Raw genomic sequence first — 25,352 nt, 5'->3', positions numbered from 1 at the left:
CGGAAAAAAATTTAAAAAATTATATTAAAATAATTAACTTTATTAAAATTTAACTTAATTTATATTTTAATATTAAATAACTTTTATTTAAATTAATTTATATAAAAATGGTAAATAATTTTTAAAATTTAACAAAAAGTTTTTTAATTAAAGCTGTTTTATTACATAATAATAAATAAATAAATTATTTAATTAAAATATTTATATATAACGTAATTAATTATATTATTAATACCGATAAAATCTCGAAAAAATAATAATTAATTATTAATAAAAAAAAACTGTTAAAAGTTATTTAATATAATTATATTTAAACCGTTTATAATTATATTTAAATTTATTATAATTTTTTTAAATCAAAAATTAATTTAATAAAAAGTTTTTAAATTAATTATAAATTTTTTATTAATAAAAATGTACCGTATAACGTTAAAATTATATTAAATTTAATTTAACATTATAATTAATAAAAAATTAAACGTATTTTATACCGGTAATTAAAAGGTAAAATAAAAAATATAACTGTTAATAATATTAGTTATTATTTTTATAAACGTGATATAAAAGACCGGATTTTATATACCGTATTTTTACGTTAATTATTACAAATATGCCAAAAAAACGTTTAATATATACGTTTTTTTACTACCATTTAACTTATTAACGTTAATTAATAACGGCGTTAAGTTTTTACTAATAAAATAATCTTAATAATAATTTATATATAAATTATAAAACTTTTATTATTTTATATTTAATATATTTTTAACGTTATTAAAAATATTTATAACATAAATATTAAAATTATTATATTATTATTAAATATTAACTTAATAATTAATTTTATTATTAAAATTTAAATATTTATTAATATAAAGGTTTTAATTATATTAAATATCTTTAAATTAATATTTTAACCGATTTTAAATTATGGTATATTTTTAATTATTTAGTTAAAAATTAACTATATTATTTTATAAATTACAAACCATTTTAACAAAAATATCTTCGTTTTAAAATTTTTTATAATCGGTAAAAATTAAAATCTTTTTATAATAATCCGCAAAATGGATATTACAATATTATTTATTATATGCGGCATATACATTAATATACGTTTTATATAAAACGTTATTAACGGTTTTTACCTCGTTAATAAAATTTTAAAAAAAATAATGTAATATAAACTTAATTTAATAATAATTTTTATATTAATTTTTATTTAATTTATATTTTAAGTTATATATAAAAATACAGTTTTAAATTTAAAGTTAAAACATTAATTTATAATTTTAATTATATTAAATAAATTACTTAAATAACATTATTTAAAACAATATATTAAACCGGTTATAATATTTAATAAATATAAAATTTATTTTTTAAATTTATTTATTAACAGTTATAAAACGTTAAATATTTTCGGAATTTAATTAATAATTTACCCGAAATATAATATAAAAATTTACTTACAATAAATATTTAAATAATTTATATATTAATTTTTATTTTAAAATATTACATTTATTAAATATTTTATTTATAAATTTTATTATAAATAATAAAAGCAAAAACCAATTATTAAAATAAAATATAACTTTAATAGTTAATACGGTAAAAACTTAAATAAACGTTTTAATTTTAAAATAATATTTAATAATATAAACTTTTATAATATATATATTAATATATAACGTTATATCCGTATTAACGTTTTATTTAATTGTAATAATAATGTTATATAAATTTAACTTTAAATTATTCCGTTTTATTATAAAGTTATTATAATTAAAATTTAATAATTTATTAATTTTAATTAATAATATTAGTAAACGTGGATAATAAAATTAATATTAATATTAAAATAATTTAATATTTTTATTTAAAATATGCTAAAAAATCGCAATAAATATTTAAAACCTTTAAAATTTTAATAATTAAACCGTTTTTTTATTTAAAACTTATATAATAATAATAAATTTAAGGCTTAAATTATTAATGTTATATTTTTTTTTAATAATTAAAAATAATAATTTAAATTATATATATAAATTTATACAAATTATATAACCTTTTATAAATATATAACAATATATAACTTTTTATTAATTAAAAGGTTAAATAAATTATTTATAAATATTTGGTTTAACATTAAATTTATAGTTATAATATATTTAAATTAAGTTTAAATAAAGTTTTTCCAATTTTTTAATATTAATATATTATAAACAATAATTTATAAATTTTATTTATTATTTTATAATAATATATAAATATATAAATTATTTTAATTTTGTTATTTAAATTAATATTAAAAATTGTTAATTTTAAATTTAATTAAAATTATAACTTTAAAAAATTTCGTAAATTAAATATAAAAATGGTAAATAATAACGTATAAATATAACCGTAAATTACTTTTAATTATAACAATTTTAAAGATTTTATTAACGTTTTATCATTTTAAATACTTTAATAAAAATTAATAAAAACTATTTTATTATATATTAATAACGTTAAAAATAAAAAATAACGTTAAATACTTAAATACGTTAACTTATAAATTTAATTTCGTTTATTAATTTATTTAATAAAATTAAATATTTAATACGTTAATAATATATTAAACTATTAAATTAAATAACGTTTATATATTTAATATATTTTTATTAAAAATAACTTATATATTATTAACATTAATAAAATTTACCGAATTTACTTAATTAATATAAAATATATTTTAATTATTAATTTAATAACGTTATAATATATTAAAAATTACGTAATAAAAACGGGGATAAAAGGTAAATTTATTATTATATTATTAAAAAATATATTTAACGTAATTTGTAAATTTAACATTATAAAACTAAAAAGTTATAAACTTGTTTACGCCACACAAGTAAAAAATGGAAAATGTAAAAAATAAAAGTGGTTAAATTTTATTTAATTTAAATATAAAAATAAATTAAATATTAAATAAATTAAATAAAATACTAGGTTTATTAATAAAATCTTATATAATATTAAGTTATAATTATAAAATAATTAAATTAAAAATAACAAAAATATTACATTTATTTATAAAAATAATAAAATTATTATTTAAAATATTATCGTTAACATTTTTATTATTATTACCCAATTAATATAACAGTAATTATAATAACATATTACCATTTTTTAATAATTAAAAAAATTAACTTTTATTTATTAAAATATTTTAATAGTTAAAGTAATTTTCCCGTAAAAAACGAAGTTATTATATAATATACTTTTAATAAATACGGAAATTTTAAAAGATTTACCATTATAATTAAAAATTAATTAATTATAATATAATAACGTTAAACTTTTTAAATAATTTTAACAATTACCGATATAATAAATTAATATTTTAAAAAAAGTAATAAATATAACTTTTATAATAATATTATAAATTTTAAATTTAATAAATTTTAACAAAATAATAAAGTTAAAATATAACCATTTTTTTTGTTTATGTTAATATTAAAAGAAATTCGGGTATAATATTAAAATTAAAGTTATTTTTAATTAAAAAAAAGTATACATTATTTAATATTAAATTTATATTATAAAATTTATAATTATAATATATACCACTTTTAAATTATATATTAAACTACCGTTTTTTACAGTAAATATAAAATTTTTAAATATTTCGGGTTAAATTATTATAAAAAGTTTTAAATAAAGTTAAATTTACATTATTAATAATTAATAATTTAAATATATTTAACATTAATTATATAAATGGTTATATAAAAAATTATATTAATGACAATAACAATAATAATGGTGGTAAAAAGTTATTAACGTTAAAATTTTCCCGTAAATAAGTTTAAATAACGTGTAAAAAAAAGATAAAAAAAAAAAATAACATATTAACATTTCAGCGTTAATTTCGATAAATACGTTATATGGTTATATATATTTAATATACCTTTTAAATACCATTAAAATTTTAATTATTAAAACTTTAACGTTAATAAATTAACAATTATATATTAATTATATTTATAAACCATTTACGTTAATAAATTATTAATTTAAATTATAAATAAATTAAATTTAATTTATTAATAATAAAAATAAATATATATTAATATATTAATATATAATATAAATAATAATAACTTAATTAATAAAATTTAATTTAACAAATTTAAATTTAACTTATAACAAATCTTAATAACATTAAATATATTATTAAAAACCAAAAAAAAAAAAACTATTAATAAAGTCGGCCACGCCGTTTTAAAACCTATACGCCGTTGCCACTTTTATTATCAAATATTTTATAAAAACTTTATTAAAATAAAAGTAAAGTTTATAATATTACATTTTAAATAATAAAATAATAAATTTATAATGTTAAAAAATTAAAAAAAAAATATAAAAAAAAAAATAATTAAATAATTAAAAAAAAAGAAATAATTAATTTATAAATAATTTTAAAAAATAAAATAAATAAATAAGTTATATATATTAAAAAAATAAAATAATTTAAAAAATATATATTTAATAATAACTTTTTTTAAAACTATATAAATTATAATAAATTTTTTATAACTTAAAAATAAAATTTATAATATTATAAAATTAATATATATAAAAGAATTATATAATATTAATAAAAAAGTTATAAAAAAAGTAAAAAAAATTAAATTTTAAATAAAAAAATAATATAATATATATAAAAAATTTTATTTAAAAAATTACGTTAAAACTTTTTTTTATTAAAATAAACTTTATTAAACTTTATTAAATCTTATTTATAATTAATTAATTAAATAAATTAAATTTATATATATAAATTAAAACTGAAAAAAATTACATAATTTATTATCATATAAAATTATATTAATATATTAAAATAATATAAATTTAAAATCGTATTTAATACAATTAATCCGTTTATTAAGGTATAATTTTAAAGTTTTTAAATAAATACGTGCATTTTATTTAATTGGTTAAAATTATTATATAAACCGTTTTATTTTTTATAATATAAAGTTATAAATTACTTTTTTTTATATTTTTTTAACTTTAATTAATTAAACTTTTTTAATTAACTTTTTTTATTATTATTAATGCTTTTTAATATATTTAATTAAAATTTAACTTTATTACGGTTTTTTTTAATTAATTAAATAATAAAAAACTTTACCATTAAAAAAAAAAACGTTTATTAATTAAATATTTTATTTTATTATTTATTTTATTTATTATTTAATTAATTAAATTACGTATTAATTAATATTTAAAATTAAATAATTTAATTAAATATATTTTTTTAACCTAATTAATTAAATAATTTAATTGGTTAAATTTTTATTTTATTAATTTTATTACGTATTGGTTTATGCTTTTGAATTTTAAGCTTTTTCCCCCCGGTTCAAATTTAAAAGCAAAAACTTTCCTCCGAAAAAATGTTATGTAAGCAAGAAAGGAAAGTTTTCTTAATAAGCATCTTAATAGCGAAACGAGCTTTTTTCTTCATTTCCATTGCTCCTATTATTCCGCCAGCGTTCAATGGTATCTCCGGTTCGAATACTTCGTAGTTTTTATCATATCTCACTTTCGCATCGGCTGCGGCGAAATCCATTGCGCTTTTTGCCTCTTTTTGGTACAATTCTCGTAAAATGTCGAAATTAATAAAGTTATTTGGCAACTCCATTATTAAGATTACTGTTTTCGGCTTGAACCCGTAAACTACTTCGTTTAGGTTATGTTATAATACTGTTGATTTTGTATTATTGGAATTGTGTTGCAAAGCTAGGATAATATTGATCTATAGTTTTTGCGATACGGCGCAGTGGTATCGGATAGCCGTTTCGATGTCCTGGTTTTTCCTTTCAGTTTATCCATCGGTTTGCGGGTAATAGCTAGTTAACATTGCCAGCTTTATCCCCAATCTGGCAAATAAAGTTTGCCAAAATTCTGATATGAATTTCGGATCTCTGTCGGATATCGCTTTTGCCGGTAGTCCCCAATCGTAAAGTAGGAGAGATCGTAATGTCATGACGAAGGTTTTGAGCCAGTTCATGTCGACCATTTCGTTGGAAGCTCCCGAATCCACGCATATTGTGGACTTTGTGCCATCGTTTACAACGTCTATTTCGAGATAGGAGTGTCTCTTTAATGCGTCTGCTTGGGGATTTTTTTTAGGTAGTACGTCGATTATTTCGAGGTTATGGAAGGTGTTGTGAATATAGTTTTCTTTAGAATTTATATTGTAGTAGTAGACATAGAGACTGTTTTGCCTTGATTCCTCATCATGGCCTATGATAGAAGCAAACTTATGTAGTAAATGCTTGATATTTAGTAGTGTAGACGTTGTAGAGTGTTACTGATACAGTTTAGAGATATCAACGCGTTGTAATATTAAAGGATTCCATGATTGTTGGCCGGATATGTATTGTTTATACGTAGAACCATTATGAATTTAAAATATAGGTAGGTATATGTAGTTGTTAGTTTCTGTTGAATGAAGATCAACGAGAAGAAAGTTATGTTGAGTGTTTACTAGAATAGTGGAAGCGGCGAGAGGAGACTTTTCTGTTGATGTAAATTTGCTCCTTCTACGAGTTGGATAATATTTCTTTTGGGGTAATCACGACAAAGTTTACTCGATTGTCTCATATTCAATACACTGTTGCTTCAGTTACATGTGAACTTGACGCTGGCGACTACCCCGTCGGCTTATCGACACATGCCTTTATCCTAATATGTGTACCTAACCTAGTACGTGTATAGTAGGTACATTATATATATTTGGTCGGTGTCATCAAGCTTTTAGACTAAAATTTCCATCTCATAATCAACTAGCTAGTGAGTTTATGTCTAGCGATCAGTAGTTGACCTGCTGTCAACGATGTTGAAACTAAACCTTAAGTAAGTTTTCATAGCTGCGCAAGGACTTAAACCACTTGAGTACCTAAAATATGCGGAGAGTCCGTGTCCTTGCCGATATTAGACTAAGTTGGTTAACTTTATACTAGACGCGCGGTAACGGTAGACCTATGCATAGCATGTCCCAGCACCGTTTAATTTGGTGGATCGGACTACCGAAAAACTATAAATTTAAAATAGCATTACGTCTCCTGATAAGCATAGATAATACATGTGAGCATCGAGTAGATGTATCTACATGTACAACTACATGTATGTAAAGTGGTACATAGGTTAATGACTTAGCTAAAGTTTGTTGTTGCAGAGGCTAGAGTAGTCACACGAGACTAATCTAAACCGACTCCTTAAATACTCAATTCGATCAAGGGCATTGTTAGACCCCGTTAGCATATTAAAGTAAGATGCTAATATAGTATAGTTACACGTTCTATCATCTTAGCTTTATAGCTATAAGTAAGGCCAGACTACATCACATTGCTGTATGGGGATAGATACAATAATTAGCTCTAAATTCCAATGTCCATTTTGATAAACGACCTTCCTAAGCTTCAATTAGTTTTCGTGGATATACTCTAGGCCTTTACTGACCCATACCGGCCTTTACTTGCTTGCTACTAATAGGGTACGTGTCTACTCGGCTTAACGTAATTATAATTCAGCTACTGTATATTGGACTACGATTGCTTGTCACGAACGCAGAAAACACGCATCTTGTGGCTTTTACTTCATGCATTCGTTCATTAACTTCTTTTGAGTCTCAAATGCCAACCCTAGACCATGCCCATCGCAGTAGCCGAAAAAGGGAACCAGGAACACCGATGCAAAGACAAGATACAAGGAGACGTAAAGCTCTCTACGAGCTCTGGACGAGATCCTTCTTGAGCGTACCTTGGTACTGCTTCTTCTCGGCAGGCGTCTGGAAGGCACCGTGACCAAACTCGGAAGAGGTGTCGATCCATTTTAGCTCCACCTTCTCCAGTGCCTTTCTCGAAGTGTGAGTGAACATAGACTTCCTTAGCGTCGTGACACGCTTCTTGACACCAGGAACGGAGCCCTTGACCATGACGAAGTCATTGTTGACCTCACCATATCGGACGAAACCACCCATACTATGCATACGTTAGTGGAATCCTAATATATCTTTGAATTGGCTGTGACTTACGGAGTGATGGTCTTCTTGGTGACATCTTGCTCGGTGGAGGCGTTAGCCTCGTTGTCGCCCTTACCGATACGGTAAACCTTGTGATTGACCGAGGTACGGTGGTGGTAACCCTGCTGACCAGCACGGGCAACAGTCCACTGGACGTGGGAAGGATGCCAAGCACCGATACAAGCGACCTTTCGGAGACCCTTGTGAGTCTTACGCGGCAGCTTCTTAGTACCCCATCGGGCAGTAACACCGTTGAAACCGTGACCCTTGGTAACGGCGATAACATCAATCACCTCATCTTGCTCGAAGATGGTGTCGATGCTGACGGGCTTCTCGAAGAGACCGTGGCCGAACTCGACCTTGTCGGCAACGGAGCCGCCGTTGATCTGGATCTCCATAAGGTGGGCCTTCTTCTGCTTAAGGGGGGTCTTTCGGATCTGGGTGTGGGCGAGGACACGAACGACGGTGCAGTACTTCTTGATGCGCTCGAGCTCGCGGGTGATGGAAGAGCCGCTGCTCTCCGAGTGCTTCTTGGCATACTTGGTGAAAGCCTTCTTCTTGCTCTTGTACCAGTTCTTGTAGAATCGGCGCTTGACTTCGTCGCTCAAGTGCTCGGCCCACACGGTGGTGAGTGATCGGAGACCGCGGGGGGTCTCAATGTAGCCCACAAGACCAACAACGATCATCTGTGAAGATGTTAGCCATAGGCGCAAAGCCAAGCGGGCTGCGTTGTTCGTACAGGTGGAGTGTCAATAATGGTGACTGCCTCAACAATCTCCTTCTTGTGTGCCTTTGCGCCGGGTCGGTCGAGGTCACGAACGATCGTGGTCATACCAGCCTTGTAGCCCAGGGCGGCAGTAAGGTGGACAGGCTTCTTAGGGTCATCCTTGGGGAAGCTGACGGTAGCAATTGTAAGTTAGTACCAAATTCAAAGTAACAAGTTATTTCGCACGACTGCGAATTGATGAAATAGGTGTCAACTTACGACTTTACCTTGCCGCGATGACGGGCAGCACGCTTTCTCGGCAAGAAGGCGAGAGAGCCGTGACGGGGAGCCTCGAACTTACGGTGCGACATCTTCGATTGATCCTTTGTTGTTAAAGGAAGAAGTCAATCGACAGGTCGTGGGTGGGAGGTTTAAGGATAGAAGAAAATGTTCGGGATTGAGAAAAGCTCAATCTTTTTTTTTTGGTAGTGGGTAGTGCAAAAACCTGTGGGCTGTAAAATCCCGGCAAATAACCGAATGTGGGAGGAAAGGCAAATAGAGGAACCCTAAAGCTCGGACCATGTGATTGGAGAGCTTTTCCAACCCCACTAAAATGATCTTCAAGCTTTTTTTAATTTTTTTAAAGGTCCATTTCCCATTACCTACGAGTAGGTACTATGTACCCAGGTACTTGACACGAGACGTGCATACTTAGAAAGTTACGGGTATGTATCATCATATCGGCAATGCACATAATCTGAGGCACAATACAGTAGGAAGGATTTTGAGTTTATTGAACTGATAAAGCAAATGTTTAGAAACGATAGACAGACTTCTTATCGCCTTGCCAGTATCTAACAGGAGGCAGCTCGCCAACTTGACCATTGATATACATAGCTTTGAAATAATCCTGAACAATGAAATTGGGTATGTATCGAAGTTCAGCATTCCGTTACTGGTATCTTTCTCTCCTTCCTAGACGTTACCCTCCGCTTTGGGTGCGGGTCCCATTATTCCATTGATGCTAGCACTGGTAGGTGTCGTGTTCTTTAAGTCTCCCGATGTTGAGCCCGGCCCCGATGCCGCGCCATTAACGCCCACCTTCTTCTCTTCTTCCCCACTATCATCGTAGTCATCATCAACATCCATTTTCCTAGCTGCCCGCTCTGGTTCGTTTATCTGCGACGGAGTAGGAGCTGGTGGGTGTTCGAGTCTCTGCCGCTCATCTTGGGGGTAGTCTTTTGGGGCAGGGCTTGGCTGCGGTCCGTCATGAATTAAGCTTGGCAATGGAGGAGGTGGACCCTGCTGCATAGGAGGTAGATGGTTTGGCATTGCATGTGCTGGTGGATGATGGGCGGCATCTGATGGGTGATAACTCTCGGCCACGTGTCGTTGCTCTTCAACACGTCGCATTTCTTCGACTCGTCTTTGATCGTCGACGCGTCGCTGCTCCTCGATGCGCCGTTGTTCTTCAAACCTGTGGGCATCAGGAGAACGACGGTAAGGATCCCGCGGTGGAGTGGATTGTCGTCGGTGACGTATATCTTCCATGCGAGCCCGAGTCTCCTCGTTGGCAGGTTTTTTTATGGCAGGCTCGTCTTCCCACTCTCGCATCCTCTTGGGCGCTACTGAGGACGGTCTATCGTGATCCTGATGAATATCGGGTCTAATTGCCCCTTTTGGGTGAGGGCCTGGTTCCATATTGCCCGGCATTCCCGGCTCTTGCTGGTGAGGGAACGGAGGTTGGTGCTGAGGATAAGCCGATTTTGGTGACGGCATGCGGTTGTCATGGATGAGTCTTGGTTCTGAACGAGGGGAACCGTTACGGTAGGGCATTAGAGAGTGCGGTGGGGGGCCATTAGGCGGGCCATTCGTGGGACCCATGTTTGAGGAAGGTGCTGGCGTATAATTCGGATTGTTAACTCTAGCCGGACCTTGGGCAGGTGGTGGAGGGGGTTGCTGAGACGGTCCTGGTAAAGGGGGTGCGTATTGGGTGGGTGGGCCTGGAGAAGGACCTCTTCGAATCGGTGCTGGACCTGGACGACCTGACTCTCCGTACTGCCTCATCTCCTGCCTAGGGCTAGGCTGTCGCGGGAGTGGAGGTGGCGCCCCGCGAAAGGGCTCGCGCTGCTCATAGGGATTAAGTGGTTGTGGTGGGTTGATATCACTGGTTCTTTGGCCCCAACCGTTGGCTGCGCCAGGTCCCTGGGGCGGCCTGTGAGGGCCGGGTCCGGATTGCTGCATTGGAGCAGAGCCAGTCCATGCAGGTGCTTGTGGTCCCTGAGCGCCGTAGGATTGGGGATGAACATCAGTGGGCACAGCTTGCGGGAGGCTTCCCGGAGTTTGACCAGCCCTTAGAAGCTGAAGTCTCGCCTTGATGTGCGGGTTAGCGGGATCCAATTCGGCGGCCCTTTGATATGCATCCAGAGCATCATTGATCTGGTTATTGCAAGATTCGTACTGGAAATATTCGTCAGCTAGGTTAAACTTATGGAAGACAGCAAACAAAACTTACCAGAGTACCCAGGTCATACCAAACTTCAGATATATACGGGTTCAACCTAATCGCCCGAGAATATGCATCTAAAGCATCGCGGTACTGATTGATCTGGTAATAGAGCACGCCAATAGAGCACCAGAATGTAGGGTTCCGCCCGTCACGATACACCGCCTGCTGGTATGCTTCATACGCCTTGGGATACTTCTGCTGTGACATGTAACATCGGCCAAGGAGGTACCAGCTTTGGGCGTCGTTGTTGTCTGCCACGTGTGAGTTAGAAATGCACAAATTTCATACTATAGATTTGACCACCACTTACCAGCCGCAACGGATTTCTCTAGGTACTCGATCGCACGCTCCTGGGTCTGAAAGCTACTGCTTTGCTGATGATGCAGCCAACCCAATTGCTGCAGGACCTTGGCATGATTCGGGTCACGCTCAAGAACTCGCATATAGGCGGCCTTTGCGTTATCATACTACATATGATTTAGCATACACTCCAACGATACAATCGACCAGTACCTACGTCTTTCTGCTGTTCATGAACATGTCCAATTTGGAACCAGATATCTTCTTCGGTCAATGGCGGCGGCGGAGAGTTTACGATATACTTGAAACACTGTAATGGGTTAGAGTCAAGTGGGCTCATGCTAATTAATGGACTATACCTCTAAACTTGGGCCGTATTTTGATTGTTGCTTGTAAATTATACCAAGCCGGAAATAAATCTCGTTTGCCTTCTCAAAATCCGGCTGCATCTGCATGACCTGCGAAAAAGCTTCCTCGGCATGGTCGAGGGAACCGTATCTGTCGTATAGAATGCCTATCCCGTACCATAGCTTGGGTTCCTATTGTGTGTTAGTTAGCTAGGCAATAAACAAGGAGGTCAAAGCTGTTATTTACTTTGGGGTTCGGCAAATTAACTAACGCAGATTGGTAAGCTGCATATGCCTGCTGTAAGTCGTCCATCATAAGATAACAATGCCCTGACGGTGAGTGTTAGCTAAGTTAATACACATGTGGGCGTATAAAGTTGAATATACCCAGGCTGCCCCAGACTTCGCCATTGTTTGCATCTATCTTTAGTATAGCTTGCAAGTACTCTACCGCCTTATGGAAATCCTCACGCGTCCTTAGGATTAGACTGATTGCGTTCATTGCGGGAATGGAGTTCGGGTTCGCGTTCAACGCGTGCTCGTAGGCGAGCATGGCTTCGTCTAAGTTGCCGAGGAGTTCAGAGAAACTACCTATATAAATTATCAGTCCATTGCACCTGGCGAATGACGCTCTCATATTATACTCACCAATTTGCATCCAGAGTGCTTCGTTGACCGCAACGATATGTCGCGACGGAGCCCATTGACCCCCCTGGGCCGGGCCAGGAGGAGGAGGAGGTACTGGCGGGCCATGGTGCTGCATTTGCATCGCCATCTGTGGCGACGGGTGGTGATTTGCCATAGATATTTCGACTTGTCAGCAAAATCCGCCTCACCGAGGCGCTTAGATGTTTTCCAGCTTCGGTAAACCACAAAACTGCCTTATTGCGGAGAACTCGTTTGCGACGTAGTTATACTGATAAAAGGTACATAAATATGCGAAGTTCCAAGATACGCAAAAGTGAATTAAAACTTTAAGACGTAGTGCGCAAACGCCTATAAAAAGCCGGTGGTAAACTGCTGATTATACGGTTGTGGAGTGTTCTGATGGTTTCGACGGTCGCAAGGTCGTAAATAATGACTTGGTCCGGGCAAGAGCGCTTAACACAAGCCGCTAAGTACCAAGCAGTATAATATGCTCGGATCGCGTCTAAGCGGGAATAACGTCTACAAACGACAAATTTAATAGTCGAGACGGAATAGAAAGGAATGCGGAATATGAGGCTCAATCTTTGTCTTGATGGCCCATTTGCTTAGGGGAGGGGAGAATAAGCGGTGGAGAGGCTGGACGGTAGACGGGAAGAAGAGAAGAGTTTGGGAGAAGACCCAAGGAGGATTTCGATGGACAGCAGCTACCCTAACCCACGATAGCACCTGCAATATTTAGGTAGATAGAACTAGCATGGGAGTAATATGTGGGGCAAGGAACGAGTGTTCCTAGACCTAGAAGTCGTCTAGGCTAGGTAACCACAATGTATACAGTAGTATAAGTGGGCCGCCTAAGACGTGCAGGTAATACGAAGTCCACTCTTCTTTTAATCCAGCCCCAAAGTTCCCTATACCTACCTACTTATTTTTTTCTTTTCATGTTTCTCAGCCAAGCTGGACCCTTATTGCTCCTTCGCGTCCTAAATATACGTCTTACCTACACAACTTCGTTGCCATTGAAGCAGTATCTGGATCGAACGAGACGCGGCGGTGCATCTTTATACTAGATGTATATATATGTCTCGACGCTTTACCAACTTGCGGGTACCCAAGAGAAACGCAATCCGAGTCTGTTGAAGCATGTCAACTCATCTAAGAAACACGCCAAGTACGTAGTAGCACTCGCACTCATTATCACAAGTTAGGTACTCTTCGCTGCTGAGGTGGACAGAGTTTTCTTTCCCTTTCTTTATTTCTTCTTCCGTGTTTGGCATGTCTGTAGAGTATGCGTCATCATTTGCCGCGTGCGCTTAAATATCATTCTTGTAAAGTTTACCAATCAATGCTGAAGTCGGCAGTACTTATGTATTGACACTTTTTATTGTGATGTTTGGAGCAAGATTAAACTATTGCCCGAGATAACGGGCGCGGCTGGGAAAGCCGCTGTAAGTAGACAGTACGTTTTAATTCTGATTGAAACCAAACTCTGCAATGATGGTTCCTGCAAGGAAGAAGGGGAAGGGTACGAATTAGTTACTTTGCGGAAACCTGGACCAAGGAGCGGGCAAAGTTCCGAAACTCCTGCAAATTTGGTCAATCGCCGGTGGTAGCGGCTCGGACGGATTCGCTCTTACCTTGCCGCTTGGCATGGGCGAGCCCCAGAGAGGAGGGTTGCTTGGAAGGCAAGGTACAGGGTTTGAGAAAGGGCGGGTGTGGATGGGTCATATTGCGGCTTGGCATTTGAACCGCACACCCTCCTATGTACATATGTACACTACATAAATAGGTACATAACCTCATAAAGCCGCACCTGGGCGATGGGGCAATCCTCATTGCGTACTACATACGGGCACATACCACATACAGGTACATACTACATACATGTCGTACGTCGCAGACGAGGAGGAAACCTAAGGGGAAATCAATTTAATTTTCTTGAGGAACGCTTATCTCTCTGTCGGAGTATTTATCCTCATCGAAGCCAATCTCGCGAAGAAGGCTTGACGTACAGAATCGAATTACCCAAGATAGTTAAAGCCATGTCTTAACAAATTCCGACGTTTTGGCTTGACACTTGTCAAACATACAGGCCTCAACCACGCACTCGCCCGTACCGTGCTGACACTTATTGGCATTTTATTATTACGAGCGCGAATTGTTAAACGGACCAGGCATTGCAGAGGTCAGGCAGTGGCCATTTGACGTCGAGGATCCGCGTTCGAAACCATATCTTGAACCTGTCGTCGGACAGACGTAGTTTTAACAACATTGGTCAGCTCGAGACAGTGGGTCACCAACGCATCAGGTAACTTGCCATTGCCGAGTTTTCGTCACTGCAAATCATGCAGAAGCTCATCTAGACCATCTCCGTCCCTGAGCTTATATCTGAATGTCGAATCATGAATAAGGTCAAAACCAGAGACACGCTACTGGTATTGACGTGTTTAGATAACCGTGGGTGGTGGATAGTAACACCTCGTTGAAGAAGAAAAAACTAGACAAAGGTTTGTGAGGCTATTATGGGTTTTTTTTTGGTTACCGGATTGTGTCAGCAAGGAAATTGAGGTGGAAATAGCCAAGCGACCAATCTCGTCATCTCCCGAAGATCGAGGGTAAAGAAACACCGACAATGTGGCACCAAATTTTCTCAGATTTGGGGGAACAAGAAAAATAATACCATGGTGGCCATTCCTGTTGAGGTAGTGTTATTGTCGGCGCTAACACGCTTCTAGAAAGCCCACGTGTCATAACAAGAAGGGGTTGGAATCTGTTCGTGACCTTTAAACGCTGTTTGGGGCTTATTACCTACTTCGTCGTAGCGTCCTCCCGAAGAATCCTTCAACCGCGCGACCTTACTAAACTACTTTATTTGTTTCATCACCTCGGGCTTTTTCTCGTCAACTTTACCCTGCTCCGCCTTGGGCTTCCTCCTTACCTACTTGGGTACTACTAACTACATCGAGCAACGGTAGTCGATCCTATCAGAGCCATGTTTCAAGCCTGCTATGAAATCATCGCGCGTACCTGAGTACCCTGTGTACCTCCCTTAGTCAACACGCTACCCACGCAACCACGCAACCACGCATAGTGTTCGAAAAGCAAGTCGGGGGAGTGGGGTTTAGTAATGGTCCTTCGACAGGATTATTCATGGGGTTCATGAGTCGGGATGTCAGGGTGTCAGGGTGTCAGGGTGTCAGGGTGTCGCTTTTTCGATAATCTACTTAGATTGATTGATCATTTGGAAGATGGCCGGTTGGCTGATCACTACTTGTGTGATCGTCATCGCCAGGCAGTTAAAAGGAAGCTTTCTCCCGCAACCTGCACGCAGTACATAACGCATGCAATATGTGATTGCCCGGCATAAGTGTCCACGGAGTGGGTGTTGGGATCTATCAATGGAAAGGGAGTGGACGGATGATGCTGCAGCGATGGTTGCACAACGGGCGAGTTGGTTCGAAGCGCCCCAGGAAAAGATAGGTAAGTTAATAAAAGAGTGGGAGAAGGGGGGGACGGTCGAAGGGGCGTGTCGTAGCCGGTGTGACTTTTCCCATTGCCCATTTATGTACATCCATAATACCTTACATATGCGGGTTCAATACCGTATTTCGGTCCAACCCTTTTATTATTAGCTCAGCTAGATTGAGGCCAGTGGAATGAAGAGTACAAAGGTACGAAGCGCTAGATATGTGTGCTGCATCTCGCGCATATGCAGCCGTTGGTTGCGTGGGCTATTATTCGCCAAGAGAGCAGCGGTCCGTACGGTTGACGTGCCACACCTCCAGATACAGATCACCCTACCACCCGTGTGAATGGAGCTGTCAACCCTGGCTAACCGTCCTGCCTGCTTGCATCGGGGCCCCGGCGGTCTACATAGTAATGATGATGATGGTGTGCTTTAAAACTCACAGGGTATGTACTTTGTCCTGCATCGCCTAGGCACACCTGGGCTTCTCCTGGCACACCTCCGGATACAGGTAAGTCACGTACCGAAGTAGGTAGGTTACCTAGCCCCATGTGTACGTACATAATCTGCAAGCGCCTTTTCATCATCACTGCTCCGCGGGCTGACGATGGTGGCAGCGATTTATTTCGGGACGGCCCAGCATTGAACAAGCAACAAAGCAAAACCGATCGGCCACGGACTGTACTACAGCTGAGATGGAGTTTGGCCCCTGCTGTTTTGGCATATATATGCATTCCCGCCTCGTTACTTTGCTTAGGCGAGAGGTACGAATAGAGCAAGATTTTTCGCCGCATCTCAGTTAGAGAGAACCTCACCAAATCTTCTACCGCATTTGGCGCTTGTATTCCCTCAATCTGCAACTCTAAGGTCGATATTGCAACTTTGCAAATGCTTAGCCAGCCAACGGTTGAAGGGACGACGCTTACCGACCGATGAGCAAGCTTGACATGTTGGTGTAGTCCACGAACTATATACGAAATAAGCAGATATGCCAACGTTGGTTTGGCAGCTAGAGAAGGAGGAATGTGGGTTGAAACATGGCCGTCTTGTTTTAGTAAAGGCCGTGGGTTGGGCAAGGTGGACGGGAAGAGAGGGCGGGCTGTCCCAAGTTCCGCTAGCACAGCTAGCATAGGAGACGGACAGCAGAGACCTAGAGAATAGGATTTTTTCGGAGTGTACAGGGGCTTACACGGATTGAAACGTTTTAAAGTACAAGTGTACTGTGGTATGTAAGCGTGCACTCTTCATTACATGTTCTGCATGTTCTGCATGTACAGCGTAGCTCCCGAAGAGAAAAGCGTGAGATTTGCCGATTCGCACACTCGTTCAAGTCACATGTAATGGACCTGAATGGCTTCGGGGATAGTGTGCGGTGCGACTCACACTCGAGCGATACGTGTGCACATGTACTCAGCCGATCCGGTTGTACTCAGATGCAGTGGAAACCGATTATGATGAGACAATATCCAAGGGTGTCAATGTTCAAGGATGTGTACCTGTTTGAGGTTTCCCCAAATTAATGTACGGTATAAGCCACATGGTATCCACTATTTTAAGATCCATTCTTGATGCAACTCGACCGGCTTGATCTAAACAAGCCACAATGCCACATCTCAGAGCCACGTTACAGGTACCTATTAACCTTTCGCACTACGTGTAGGTGGGGTTTAGACATCTGTATGACATCCGTATTTAGACGAATAGGTAGATTAGGTCTAAATTGGGTCTAGGTTAGGTGAGTACTCAAACGGCGTCACTAGGTACTGACTAACTAACACGAGACGAGTTCTTCTACGCTCAACGGTCGTCTCATGGTAGTACATGTAGGCATACATATAACTAGAGAATATCTAGAGAGAGGAATTGCCCAGGGGGAATTAAGCAATCAAAAGCTCTCTACTATCTTGTCTCGTGGGTTTGGTGGTAGATATATAAGACATGGCTTCGGCAAAGCCCTACTTGAAAATGTAGGCTAAACATTGTTTAACGATTATTCCCTTTACCTTGTGGAAACCGCTGATCTACTTAGGCACTATATAAATCAAAGACATATAACCTTTTGCTAGTGAATAATCATACACTATTGTATATAACCATATATATTTCTCTACCCCCTTTGTTCGTTGTTCTTTAACTCATTGCAAAGAAGGATTACGGCGGGGCGAGTTTGTACGATGTCGTATGCTATTGTATGCTACGCGACAGCATATATCCTTCTATGGGTGAAATACTGTAAAACAGATATGTGGACAGTGTGGTATGTGATGGCATGCCGTATTACCCAAATTCTAAGCAGTGCTGATATTATATCTATCGTAGAATTGTCATATAATGCTGCATCTCAAGCTCGGTTTGTAGTCCTCGATAAAACCAAACGGGAATCTCAACCGTAGCTTGCTGACCAGCCAAACTGAACCCGACAGCTATCCGGCCATCGTGTGAACTACACTGTAGCCGGCGCTTTGATATTACTCGATTGGGGATATTTCACTCCCTAAACTCAAAACCCAGATGCCTCATCCTCTAATGCCGACTCCGAACTCGCAAGTGCTCCCAAAATAGAAATACACGCGTATTCGGACATATGGCAAAGGGGGTGTTTCGAGATCCAAACAAGAGAGCCTCCCGCCAGCCTCCGCAGAAAATTAAACACTTCAAGAGTCGCTCTTGTCGGTATGATCATGATCAGGATTATAGTTTGTCTCTCCCAACACGGTGGTGGGCTGTGATGTCATCGCAGCCTGAGCGTTCGGCTGCTGATGAGTATGTGCTCCCGAGCCGCCTGGCTGGTTAGGAGGCTGCGATTGACTTCGTGAGCCACTACTGGGTCCCGCAGTGGCAGCATGGAGACGTTGGTCAAGTACTTTTAGAGCCAAGGCTCTCCGTCTTTCAGCTTCAGCCCTAACACCTCCATGACCGCTACGCTGTATAAAGCTACTGCCTTGCGCGGCGGAGATATCAGCCTGTGAGAAAGGCGTGCATATCCTCATTGCTACCAACAGGTTGAAAATCGGCTCGGTAATTGCGGCAACGAATGGCTTAACTGGCCCCGGGAAGAATTCAGCAAAAGCAAACGTCTCGCTCGCATCCCCGCGCATAGACGTCGGTTGCGAAGAATCAAGATCCGGGAAAATCGTCTTATAGAATCGTAAATACGTCCAACTAGCAAGGAGACCGAATATGGATGAGAACAAGGAAGCGCTCGTGAGCAACGGAGTCAAGGACAGCACAGCAACAAGGCCGATGTATATGAGGGGAAACTTCGGTACGCGCAAAGACAGAACACCTCGGAAAAGTGTAACGGTATGCGCGGGAACGAGTTGGCTAAAAGCGACAAGAAAGGAGATCTGAAGGGGTATCGTGCCAGCAATAGTTGTCAACCTGGATTTTTATTTGTTAGTACTCTCAGCTGCATGTAACAAAAACCTAGAACATCCCGGGGGGGCGGGACTTACGTCCATCTCTCGTTGCGAGTGATAGTGAATAGTGTGACGAGAATCAAGAAAGTTAAAGTATTGGGTATCAGGGATGCCACAAGTAGGAATTTAGCGAATTCCCTTGAAGACCAAGCTCTTTCCAGGTATTTCCCTCCATGATAAAGGGTCAGACCAGCGATCGCCAATGTAAAGATATTGTTCTCGACCAGAGTAGCCGTCAAGAACGTCCAGGGATAGAACAGCGACAGTTGAGGTATGAGTGTCAGCCATTCGACGACGATTTCGGAATGCGCAGACCACTGGCGGTAGCGCACGGCAGCACTTAAGACGGATTGTAGAAGCAAGACTACGAGTACTACACGGGTAACAGGTGGGATGTTTAGTCGCGGAGGCATGGCGGCGGTTTGGATATAGGGATTTGAGCTTCGAGGTAGAATTTGAGAGATGTCGGTTTTTCGGGGTCGCGTCGAAGCCGCACATCACCTTACGAGGTTAAGTTTGGTAACGGCTGATGTGGCCAGTGCGTTTCCCGTCAGCCACAATTTTAGTAAGCTACCTCCTTCTGCAGGGAGAGGTAGCCCAAGCCTAGGTACCTACATACATTTAGATAAGATGCCCTGTGCTTTAAATGGAAAAAAGCATCAAAATTAACCTTTACGGATGTGTCGCTCCCTCCCTCCGGCCAGGGACCGCAAAAGTACCTAGGTACATATACCATATCAACACAATACGAAATAAAGCTTCAAGCTGTTATCAACATGGCTAAGCTCTTAGATAGACCCTTAGATAGGCCTCTATATACTTGCACGCAATATTCATCCATCTATCCGCCTCCGATTTTACCGAACCGGAGTGAGAGAGATTCGTACGTGTGCGTGACCTGAACAAAGTACCAAGTACCTAAGATAGATTAGCCCCGGTCTCTAGGGCCACGAATTTTCTGCAGGGGAGCAAGGTTCGAAATGGTTTCGACTGATAAAAGCCGATGATGTGTAACTCGTGGAACCCATAGATTACCTGTCCTCCTCATCTTAGTGCAGGCACATGCATACTATGTATGCTGTATGTACATGATTTGCAGCTCCATAATAGGATAATCCATTGAACCATCTAAGAATATTACGTCTCGTGTGCTTTGGGCGATAGATGTTACTATTGCGGATTTTTACGGTCATGGCAAAGGACCTCGAGGAAGTAAAAGAGGACTAACTCTCTCTGTCTTCTCTCGTCTGCACTAACCTAGGCATCTTTAACTTTTAGCGCTGTTGCATATTTACTATGGTACATGTAGGTATTCTGGTATTCTGGTAGGGATTGTTGGTGATGCCGGAGAGGCACAATGCTATTTTCAATGCACTAAGCCTCAAGCGGATAAGGCGATTCGCTAGTCGGATGGCAAAGTCTTGAAAGATCGTCTGTTTCTTTCGCCTAAACTTGGTACGCTACGACTTTCTCTGGTACGTACTCTTCTCAGCTCTAGCGGCCGCCGAACCCAAACTTCCTTTATACTTGCCTACATTACAATAGTTATACAAGCTCGAAATCTATAGGACTAAAATATAGAATTAGTATTGGTCGTCGGATCTATTCACATATAGTTATAATAAACAAAAGAACTTCATTATAATGCGGTTATATTTCCTTACGTGTTCCTATTGCGTTGAAGCACGACCGATCTCAGTTTTTTAGATCCTCTCCGATTGCGAATTTCCGGGTGTACCCCAGCCAAGCTAGCCAAGCCAGGATGACGGATTAATAAAATGATAAACCCTGACCATTGCCTATGGAGTCGTCTGGAGTTTCGCTGTCGTTTCTATTGTTCAAAGGAAAATTACCTCATAGGCTAAGCCGTCTTGTCTCCCTAGCAAAATAGAGTCTAGCCTCTCCATCCATCCCTCCCACCCGACAGAACACCTGCAGCACCAGGAAACGCCCTACCGCTACCGCGTGGATCATCAACAAGATGTGGTGAAAGAATGTCACTGAGACACACTGTATGATGAAAAGAAGGCTACGATGCTGAACCTGATTCGGACAGGGTTTCCGTCTAAGCAATATGCAGCAGAGCCATTCGACAATGGCAATTTGATCAAGACTATTCGCATGGTAAAAAATGGGGGTCCTTCTTAAATCCTTTTTGAGGGAGAGGGTTCGACTAATAAACCAACTCAGTGCTGATGTCCAGTCAAAATCTTGCAGCGGAGCAACAGCCCTACACTGTACAATCAAAGTCGCCCCGAAGCAGGCCCCTTGCACTCTCAGAGATTTCCAATTCAACTCTCGACCCCGTACGCTGTTATGAGGTATGTAGCTAGGTAAATTAGTCAAGTTAAATGTGCAAACCGTTTGCGTTGGCTATACGTCGATAATGCTTCGTTCAGGCGTTTTAGTTTAAAGTCGGTCGCCGTCTGTACTTCGCTAGGTAGTACATACATAATGTACCTACATGTAATATATGTACGTACCTATATGTAGATACCTGGGTACTTATGTAAGTTGTTTAACCATACAAAATTGGGTTAGTTACATACCCTGTAGGTACCAAGGTAGGCTGTAGCTCCCCAACTAGCAACGGCGTGTAGGGTATGTAAGTACTTAAGCACTCCGTACTAAGATGGATTTGGCGTGGATCTACTAGGAAGGCAGTACCATAGTAGCTTAGCCCCTGCCCGTGGATGCATCTCAAATCATTCAAGGCCTGACAACCAAAATCTCGTTGTCTTCTTTCCTTCACCATCCTCATGAGAAGAGATCAAAATACCGCCTATCCCAGTATAAGGACACCACTGTTCGAACTATTAGATATTGTAGCATCATACCCCTTCATATAGCCCCTCGTTTGCGACCATGAAGGAGTATTTAGACTCTAACCGAGTCAATTTCTTGATTTGGAGGTATGTTTTTCTTACTTAGGTATCTCCGGTTTTCTTCACACACCAGAGTGCTTGTGCCTTTTTCCGTACCCCCGTTACTCCTGTGCCGTCGCTTCTTACCGGGTCATTGACATCAAATCGCAGATATTTAATAGAAGGCAGTACGTGTTTCTCATAACGCCGTCGCGCACCTCACGCATCTTGAGCTATGCAATGATGTGTGAGTGTGTATGTGTGTATGCACACACAGCGGTGACGTTGCTATAGACGGGCCGGAGTCAAATTAACCTGAAGTTGCAGATTATCGAGAGACAGCCGTCAAATTCCAAAAAGAGTGGCACGTCGAGGAACCTCACCGACAGCTAGATTTCGCGCAACATGTCAAAAGCCATGCGCTAGTCAATGTCATAAACAAGGGTCTATTGTATAACTCATTAGAAAGAGAGCATGCACAGTCGCAACAGGTATGTCGATGCAAAAACTGAATTCATCCTAATTATTTTCTATGCGAGGTGCACTGCGCGCGACAAGTCTTCAGCATGGGTTGTGATGGAGTCAAAATCATTTTTGCTCTAATTTCCAGAATTCGGCCAGATGGGCACTGACAGGTTTCTTCTGCGTAGTTATCCCGTGATGCCGCTGCGGCGGCAGTGGCCGAGGCGATGCAACTAGGTATTTTTGGTCCACTACTTGCAGGTCCACCGCTTCACCAGCAGGAGCAGGAGCAGGAGGAACAGCAGCAAACGGAGGAAATGGACCAGGATGACGAGGCAGAGACAGAAACAGTAGCTGCAGCGACAACTACGTCCGGTGTTGATGCAGAAAATAACCGAAAGCGTCAAATTGAAAGGCAATCACAAACGGCGCTTCTGAATGGTTCCCCAGCTAAGCGACCAAGACTGAGTAATGGGTACGAAAATGGGGTGGATGCAGCCACAACTCCGATGGAACTTGACGGGCAGAACCACGACAACCATGCTTACCCTTCCCCCCAAGAGGGCGAACAGGCGCCAACACCAACTCCCCGAACTGACGGGCCCGACCAGGGCACACAGGTTGACAAAGTCCAGGAATTGGCTACCGAAACCATATTTATCCCCCTAGGCTCTGGTCACGACGATGCGCCAACATCTTCGCCAACCACAGCATTGGCAAGAATCAATGGCGAGAACGCGCCTGTGCTACTGCATTGTCAGTGGCATCCCCGAGATCCCACCATCTTGGCGGCTGCTGGAACCGATGCGCTAGCCCGCATCTGGAACGTTTCTCGTGGAGCCACAACCGACCCTGCATTCAATGGTCACGTGAATGGCGGCAGTCCAAGTTTCCACTCCCTAGTCGAAGACGATATTAAGTCCACGGCCACAGTTACTGCGATGGCCTGGAATTGGGACGGGTCTACTATCGCTGTCGCTACAGATTCGGAATCGAAAGCTCGAATTGACCTCTGGACTTACGAAGGTGCTCATCTACAACGTTTCGAGGTTGCCGAACCTCCCGTCTTTAAACTGCGCTGGAATCCTAATAATACAGCTATCTTGGGCATCGCACCGGATAACGGCGGTGCCTTAATAACTATTTACCATGCCTCATCGACTAATACACTGACATATTCCCTCCCACGACACGATCTTGATTCGGAGCCGCTAGATGCTGCATGGATTAGCGAATCCGAGTTTCTAATAGGTGGTGGTGACTTATTAATAGCTTTAAGGTGTGCTGATGGGGAAATTGGTGAAATCCGGAAGTTCGACACTCGCGAAGGTGATACCTTAACCCAAGTCCAATTTGACTGGAAGACTTCGCTGGTGGCTACTTGTGGGGAGAAAGGGTTTGTCGACGTAAGTAGTTCCCTCTAGGCGAAATTAGGCTGCTTTCTAACGGGTGCACTATCAGATCTGGGACAGCAACGGTAAGCGGCGTGAGATAGAAGCGCACTATGATGCGGTCACGGCGTTAGCTTGGCAGCCCTTGCAGCAGACACCCCCGGATGACGAGCGGCTCTTGGCTTCTGGTGGTGAGGACGGGGCTATTTTTATATGGAATGCCCTGGCTCTTAACGGGAAAGCGAAATGTTCTATGACCATGGATTCTCCAATCGTTTCGATGGCATTTACCCCCGATGGCGCATTTATTGCTGTAGCTACGATCGAGAAAATTTTAATCTGGAAGGTCGGTGACTGCAATATTCCCCGGGCAAGTTGGAGCCGAGCGCCCCATCCCGGTTGGCTCAGCCCACGAATGAACCCCGAGTCGGAGAAGGAGGACGAACATTGTTTAGAATGGGATATAACAGGCCATAAACTTGCTTATGGAGTCAACAGCCGGGTAAGTCACGATACCTAATTTATTTAGCCGTAAGCTAACAAAAGCCAGCTCGCTATTATCAACTTCCGATGATAGACTACAATGATATCTCCGTTGCCTTCCACTAGCAAACGCAAAGGATTACGTTATATCCCAGTTATTGGTGGGATGATAGCGACTATCATAGCGTATCAGGATATATTTGTCGGCTCGAGGCCTTAACTGGTTGCTAGTAGCGAAAAGTCGCTACTAAAGGCATACCAATATTATTACAGCATTTTCGAGTGCAATATCAAGCTCCCACGAAGCTATAGAATCTATGATCTAGTACCGCAAGGTCTAGACACCTACTGGTAACGGTTTGAAGAAACAAAGGACGGCCGTTCTAGGTTGTGAGGCGAATCGTCGCGATAGGTGTCATGGAGCTACTGTAGGGACTGTCGTTATTGATTTATTATGACAAAAACGAGGAGACGACTCCTGGGTATCGGATCGGCATGTCTGGCTATCTTGGAGGCGGCGAGGCGTTACTATCATATAGCTAGGAGCATTGGGGCGAGGCATTTTTTCAGGTATACATAAGCTAACGGGTCATCCTTTTTTGTATAAGCACTACAACACCCGGCATCCACAGCGAATCCGTGTTGGTGTACGAACTGTGAGAGTCATGTCAGAT

General features: G+C 39.2%; 4 protein-coding genes across 4 annotated transcripts; 1 reads left to right on the top strand and 3 right to left on the bottom strand.

Annotated features, from left to right (window-relative positions):
• Positions 1–7,442: 7,442 nt before the first annotated feature.
• On the bottom strand, positions 7,443–9,289 carry F4817DRAFT_345512 (ribosomal protein L3-domain-containing protein). The gene is made up of 4 exons (XM_049304267.1): positions 9,072–9,289; positions 8,826–8,982; positions 8,099–8,772; positions 7,443–8,045 (listed from the first exon to the last, which is right to left on the bottom strand). Exons 1-4 carry the CDS (start codon positions 9,161–9,163, stop codon positions 7,790–7,792), a joined length of 1,179 nt encoding a protein of 392 aa, XP_049156617.1. The 5' UTR covers positions 9,164–9,289; the 3' UTR covers positions 7,443–7,789.
• Positions 9,290–9,442: 153 nt separating this feature from the next.
• On the bottom strand, positions 9,443–13,298 carry F4817DRAFT_345507 (TPR-like protein). The gene is made up of 8 exons (XM_049304266.1): positions 12,597–13,298; positions 12,336–12,539; positions 12,196–12,278; positions 11,961–12,140; positions 11,819–11,911; positions 11,612–11,768; positions 11,308–11,552; positions 9,443–11,252 (listed from the first exon to the last, which is right to left on the bottom strand). Exons 1-8 carry the CDS (start codon positions 12,748–12,750, stop codon positions 9,768–9,770), a joined length of 2,601 nt encoding a protein of 866 aa, XP_049156616.1. The 5' UTR covers positions 12,751–13,298; the 3' UTR covers positions 9,443–9,767.
• A 5,284-nt stretch (positions 13,299–18,582) lies between these two features.
• Positions 18,583–19,991, bottom strand: F4817DRAFT_199472 (DUF1751-domain-containing protein). Its single transcript, XM_049298561.1, has 2 exons — positions 19,515–19,991; positions 18,583–19,440 (listed from the first exon to the last, which is right to left on the bottom strand). The coding sequence occupies exons 1-2, from the start codon at positions 19,889–19,891 to the stop codon at positions 18,714–18,716; spliced, it is 1,104 nt and encodes a 367-aa protein (XP_049156615.1). The 5' UTR covers positions 19,892–19,991; the 3' UTR covers positions 18,583–18,713.
• A 2,591-nt stretch (positions 19,992–22,582) lies between these two features.
• F4817DRAFT_318371 (WD40 repeat-like protein) lies at positions 22,583–24,769 on the top strand (the record flags this gene model as incomplete). Its single annotated transcript, XM_049300909.1, has 5 exons — positions 22,583–22,589; positions 22,670–22,833; positions 22,993–24,210; positions 24,266–24,697; positions 24,746–24,769. 5 exons carry the CDS (start codon positions 22,583–22,585, stop codon positions 24,767–24,769), a joined length of 1,845 nt encoding a protein of 614 aa, XP_049156614.1.
• Positions 24,770–25,352: the final 583 nt, after the last annotated feature.

The sequence above is a fragment of the Daldinia loculata genome (assembly GCF_022478755.1).
Source record: "Daldinia loculata strain CBS 113971 unplaced genomic scaffold F4817scaffold_45, whole genome shotgun sequence".
NCBI lineage: Eukaryota > Fungi > Ascomycota > Sordariomycetes > Xylariales > Hypoxylaceae > Daldinia > Daldinia loculata.
The sequence above is the reverse complement of the archived record's forward strand: the minus strand, read 5'-3'. Positions and strand labels throughout refer to the sequence as shown.

Bases quoted from the DNA above. Each gene is read 5' to 3' on its own strand.
- F4817DRAFT_199472 (XM_049298561.1), bottom strand. From the start codon at position 19,891: ATGCCTCCGCGACTAAACATCCCACCTGTTACCCGTGTAGTACTCGTA. The intron at 19,441-19,514 runs GTAAGTCCCGCC...ATAAAAATCCAG, and splicing joins ACTCGCAACGAGAGATGGAC to GTTGACAACTATTGCTGGCA.
- F4817DRAFT_345507 (XM_049304266.1), bottom strand. From the start codon at position 12,750: ATGGCAAATCACCACCCGTCGCCACAGATGGCGATGCAAATGCAGCAC. The intron at 12,141-12,195 runs GTAAATAACAGC...AACACACAATAG, and splicing joins TTAATTTGCCGAACCCCAAA to GAACCCAAGCTATGGTACGG. The intron at 11,769-11,818 runs GTAGGTACTGGT...AATCATATGTAG, and splicing joins TTCATGAACAGCAGAAAGAC to TATGATAACGCAAAGGCCGC.
- F4817DRAFT_345512 (XM_049304267.1), bottom strand. From the start codon at position 9,163: ATGTCGCACCGTAAGTTCGAGGCTCCCCGTCACGGCTCTCTCGCCTTC. The intron at 8,983-9,071 runs GTAAGTTGACAC...TGCTACCGTCAG, and splicing joins CATCGCGGCAAGGTAAAGTC to CTTCCCCAAGGATGACCCTA. The intron at 8,046-8,098 runs GTAAGTCACAGC...ACGTATGCATAG, and splicing joins ACCAAGAAGACCATCACTCC to TATGGGTGGTTTCGTCCGAT.